This window comes from Humulus lupulus, chromosome 5, assembly GCF_963169125.1.
Source record: "Humulus lupulus chromosome 5, drHumLupu1.1, whole genome shotgun sequence".
NCBI lineage: Eukaryota > Viridiplantae > Streptophyta > Magnoliopsida > Rosales > Cannabaceae > Humulus > Humulus lupulus.
This window is the reverse complement of record NC_084797.1, coordinates 20,424,348-20,429,519: the sequence shown is the minus strand read 5'-3', so window position 1 is coordinate 20,429,519 and position 5,172 is coordinate 20,424,348. Positions and strand designations below refer to the sequence as shown.

At 35.7% G+C, this 5,172-nt stretch overlaps 1 protein-coding gene across 2 annotated transcripts; it reads left to right on the top strand.

The window, feature by feature from the left end:
• The first annotated feature begins 249 nt into the window (after window positions 1–249).
• Window positions 250–4,634, top strand: LOC133834589 (dihydrofolate synthetase). 2 transcript variants are annotated; one of them, XM_062264254.1, is made up of 10 exons: window positions 250–854; window positions 1,310–1,407; window positions 1,526–1,676; window positions 2,075–2,137; window positions 2,314–2,475; window positions 2,810–3,001; window positions 3,119–3,218; window positions 3,428–3,568; window positions 3,686–3,823; window positions 4,128–4,634. In XM_062264254.1, the coding sequence occupies exons 1-10, from the start codon at window positions 561–563 to the stop codon at window positions 4,478–4,480; spliced, it is 1,692 nt and encodes a 563-aa protein (XP_062120238.1). In that variant the 5' UTR covers window positions 250–560; the 3' UTR covers window positions 4,481–4,634. The 2 variants fall into 2 exon arrangements, with proteins under 2 accessions (XP_062120238.1, XP_062120239.1); XM_062264255.1 differs by having other exon boundaries at window positions 252–854; window positions 3,437–3,568.
• The last annotated feature ends 538 nt before the right edge of the window (window positions 4,635–5,172 follow it).

Here is a 5,172-nt window from a genome sequence, read left to right as displayed (position 1 = left end):
TTAATTCATTCATTGAAAAAGTAACTATTCACTTATTGATGACCTCAATTACCCCCTATTGTATCTCTAGAGAAACTCATGGTGTTTTTGCTAATTACTACTATATATATGTAATGTATATCATATATTTATATATATTTTATGTGAAGTGTGAAAATTTATTAGTAAAAAAATTAAGGGAGCATTTAACAAGCTTTGATGGAGAGAGAGAGAGAGTAGTAGAAGCAATGCTTATTTCTTTGCTGAAATGGCAACGGAGTTCTGACTTTGTGTTTAGATCAATCATGATATCCATAACCATGTGAAGAAAGCGTTTCCCATAGGACTAATCACAAAGCCATTCTCTCTCTTCTTTTATGGGTTTCGATTTCTTTCCATAAAGTAGAGAGAGTTACTGTTCTAAATTCTGAGCTCAATTAGTAAGACTGGCGGAGTTGTTTGGTTGCTTGCTATAGCACAATACGGTGCGTCTTACGAAAAAGTATAAAAAGAACAAATTAAGTGAAACGCAGTGGAGTTTGAGAGTGGGAGAAAAAAAAACAAACAAAGAAAGAGTAGCTATGGCTATGGCTATGGCTATGAAAGCTAGTCTCATGCTCCTAGGACAATTCCCCATTCTCAGTTGCAGTAAACACTGGAAGGGGTCATCATTGGGAATGTCGTTTCGGGGCCTATGTACGCGTTCAACAGAAGAGCTAGAACTCAAGGACTTCATGGAGTACCTGGATTCTCTTAAGAACTATGAGAAATTGGGGGTTCCGAAAGGTGCAGGGACTGATTCTGAAGATGGGTTCGATTTAGGTCGGATGAGAACGTTAATGAAGCTACTTGATAATCCTCACTCCAACTTCAAGGTTTCAACTTTTATAATTCCTTTTTTTTTTCTTCCCAATTAAATGTCGATGTATCTATGCTCTGTTCAATTGAGCAATTCAAACACGCACACACACTCACAGTTGAGAACCGAAGAATTTGGTACATAGTCAAATTTTGCAATTGTTTGGCTGCATGAAAAGATTTGAAATTTGGGATTACATGGAGCTGAATTTATTAGGATTATCAACCTAACATCCTTCCATTTTTTCCGGCGTAACTCATAATTTATGGTCATCGTAACTTCATAGAGATCATTGCCAAAAATGTATCTTGTTAGTCAGAGTAAGCCACAATAAAATATGATGTTTTAAAATGGCGCACTTTATACGCTTTACTGTGTACAACTTTTGCTATCAATGACTTTTTGTCATTAGCCTCCATACTTTGGTGAACTTGAGCAATATGTGATTGACGAGCATGACAGCACTTTTAGGCCATTCATATTGCCGGGACCAAAGGAAAAGGTTCTACTGCGGCCTTTATCTCCAACATTTTGAGGGCAGAAGGCTATTCAGTTGGTTGTTATACAAGGTAGTGTTTATTGCCTTCATTATTGTCTTCACACTTTTATTTATGGTCAACTCTTTCCCTGATTGTTCTCTTCTTTTCCTCATAATTATCTGAAATAGGCTTCATTTTTTCAATGCAGCCCACATATTCATACTATTAGAGAACGGATGGCATTGGGAAGGTTCGGTGAGCCTGTGTCAACTAAGGCCTTAAATTCTCTTTTTCATCGGATGAAAGAGATTATTGACCAGGCGAGGAAACTTGAAAATGGGCATATAAGTCATTTTGAGGTATCAATTGCACGACATCGCTTCTGTTTGATGTGATATATTGTTATTGCTTTGAAATTCATATCGATCGAACTCTGATGTTCTTATTTCCCAAAAGTTCAGTCTGAAGCCTGAAGTTGATTTAGATTTAAGTGGTTGCCTTTCCTATGTGTATTTAATTTTAATCCCCACAGGACTTTCCTTTCATTAACTTGACTATGGCAAGTTTGATTCATGATTTTTGTCACAAGTAGAAGGACAAAAGGCTCATGCTGCCACTTGATTTATTCAAAATATTGAATTAAGAAAATTGGCAACTATTAAATTTATAAGCATGTGCTCTACAATGATCTAATAATGGTTTGAATAATTTATGCTCTTTGCTGCTTTAGTTTTGACGATTTATTACTTCATTGTAGGTTCTGACTGCTATGGCATTCAAACTATTTGCTGAAGAGAATGTTGACATTGCAGTTATTGAGGTTATTTGTTTTCTCTGGGTCATTTCTATCTGCCCTAATTGCATTTCAAGTAATCATAAAAACTTTATTGTGTTGTGTTTGTTATGGAATCAACTTCACTTTTGGTTTTGTGTCACCAGAAAGAAATTCCCAAGGACTTTGATGTTGCTAATTTTGTTTATAATTATATGTAATAGGCTGGGTTGGGAGGTGCACGAGATGCAACCAATGTGATCTGTAGCACTGAACTTGCTGCATCGGTTATTACTACAATAGGTGAGGAACATTTGGCTGCACTTGGGGGTTCTTTGGAAAGCATTGCAGTGGCGAAGTCTGGAATCATCAAACACAGCTGCCCAGTTAGTTGATTCTACCTCTGAAATTGTTATAGATATTAATTGATATATATTATTAAATTTTCATAGAAGTTATTCTACCTTCGAAATGTTTATATAGTTTTTGGTAGAAATGAGAATGGAGAAGAATCAAGCTAATAGAAAAGCATCCCTGCTAGGCCATCACTTGAAATTTTTTACAGTATTTATTTTGATATGAGTTATTTTTATGTAGGCTTCGTTCTTTTTTTTTATCATGCAATTGTCTACTGATTTTGGTTCTTTTATATGTGCATTTTTATTATTGTTTAAGATGATATTTATTGTATACATTACATTTAGTGGCTTAAACTTGCAGGTGGTGTTGGGTGGGCCGTTTCTCCCTCATATTGAGAAAATTCTTCGAGATAAAGCATCTTTGATGTCATCACCTGTAGCATCTGCTTCCGATAGTGTTAATTGTAGTAAAATTAACGGCATTAGCTTGATTGATGGTAGACCCTGCCAATCTTGTGATATAGTGATACAAGCTGACAGGGATTTAAGCCCGGTACGCCCTTATATTTAATTATATGATTGACATGTGGTAATTATGCAATGTTTCTGGTATCTTGAATATTGACCTTTTGAGCCATTACAAAGAGCTTTTATCATATTATTTATTCAGCCCTTCAAGTTACTGGATGTGAAATTGCACATGCTTGGAAGTCACCAGCTTCAAAATGCAGTCACTGCCACTTGCACAGCACTCTGCCTGCGTGATCTAGGTTGAAGCACCTAAGTTCCTTTTCTTATATTGTTTCTGTTGATTCATATGAATACATAATTGCTTGCATCAATTCTAGTGTTTGTACCAGACTAGTACTTTGTTCTAATGACTCCCCAAGTTCATGAAAACTTTTTAGCATGTAACATGCTTATTACACCAGTGCACTTACACAGACTAAATGTACGAAATACCATAATAATGTTGTAGATATTTCAGGATGGAAAATTTCTGATGAATCTATTAGAGCTGGTTTAGAGACTACATGCTTGCTCGGAAGGAGTCAATTCCTCACATCAGAGGAAGCTGAGGCATTGGGACTGTCGAATGTAATATTAATGCTGGATGGAGGTTCTTCTTGCTTATATATGTTACTTTGCTTCAGTTCCCATATTAGTGTTTCGCTTGTGGATTTACCTCAATGTCATTGCATAGCTTCATCTCTTACGGTTTCCTTATTGTTTTCAGCCCACACTAAAGACTCTGCTAAAGCATTGGTGGATACTATTCAAAGGACTTTCCCTGGTGCACATTTGGCTCTTGTAGTTGCAATGGCCAGTGATAAAGATCATGTAGGTTTTGCAAGAGAGCTCCTCTCACTCTCAGGTATTTTATTTAGCAATTGTATCCTTTCCCTTTTCTAGTGGGATGATTACAAAGATCAACACATTTGTTATGATCCAATTAGGATATTTGTAGATAGGCTTATCACATAAGCTTTTTTGGTGGGTAATTATGGTAAAATTTGAACTTTTAATACTCTTCCCATCACAGGTTGGTGTTCAGGTTATCTGTAGAATAATGTATTAAGCCTTGTGATTGGTGTTGTGGTCATTGCACTATGTTACTGTGTTCTGGCCCAAAATGTTCCATGATAGGTCTAATATGCTAGATGACCACTTCTTATCAGGTGGACAATTAGAGGCTGTCCTTTTGACTGAAGCTAGCATTGCTGGGGGGAGATCTCGGACAACGTCGGCTTCTTTCTTAAGAGATTGCTGGATCCAAGCTTCCAATGAGTTGGGATTAGCTACTCTTCAAGTTGAAATGGCAGAAACCAAAGAACTATTTAAAGATCAATTTGCTGGCAGTGTAAGCCATCGGGAAACTAAAATCGTTCTGGTATCTGAGCCTTCATATTTGTCTTCAATGAAAATTGCAAATCAGATTCTGAGAGGTAGGACGGAGAATGGATCAGGCGTTGTTGTAGTTACAGGATCTTTGCATATTGTGTCGTCTGTATTAGCTACTCTTCATGGCTGATTCATCTTTTCTCTACTTTTACACCACCAACCCTCAAAAATGAATTGACTATAGAAACCACATTTTACTGAGAATTTAATTTATATTTTGTATAACATGTCGTGGACAATCAAAATTGTACTCTTTTCTCTTTAGTCATTTGGTTACTAGTTAATTATCAACTTTCTGTTGAACAATGGATAAACACCTCTTAAAGAATAACCACACTAAATGAGTGGAATTGTAACACCAACCTACAAATACTGCAACTCGGTCTGCATTATTTACTTGAGCCAAAAATAAGGAAAAATGCATTCCATAAAACATTCATTATCCTATTAGAACAAAACATGACTTCATAAAATTTTTATTTAAATTGTAATTTATCTGGCTATTCTGAATTAACTCGACGAGATTTCACCTCAATTATTTAATAGCATATCCTGTATTGAAATTATCTTGCACCAATTTTACCATGCACATTCATTAGTTTAAGGGCAAAATTGAAAGTGTCTTAAATTAATTATGCATTGTGAAACAATGGAAATTACAACGTTGCCATACAACCAGTTGTCATATATTAGCTGTGTTATCATATAAAAAAATATTATCTAATCCAAATCTGACAACTGCCTTTAGTAAAGTAAAACTTGTAGGCTGTAGGCAATGACGTAATAATTAATGGGAAATATACTTGGCTCCAAGCATATTTA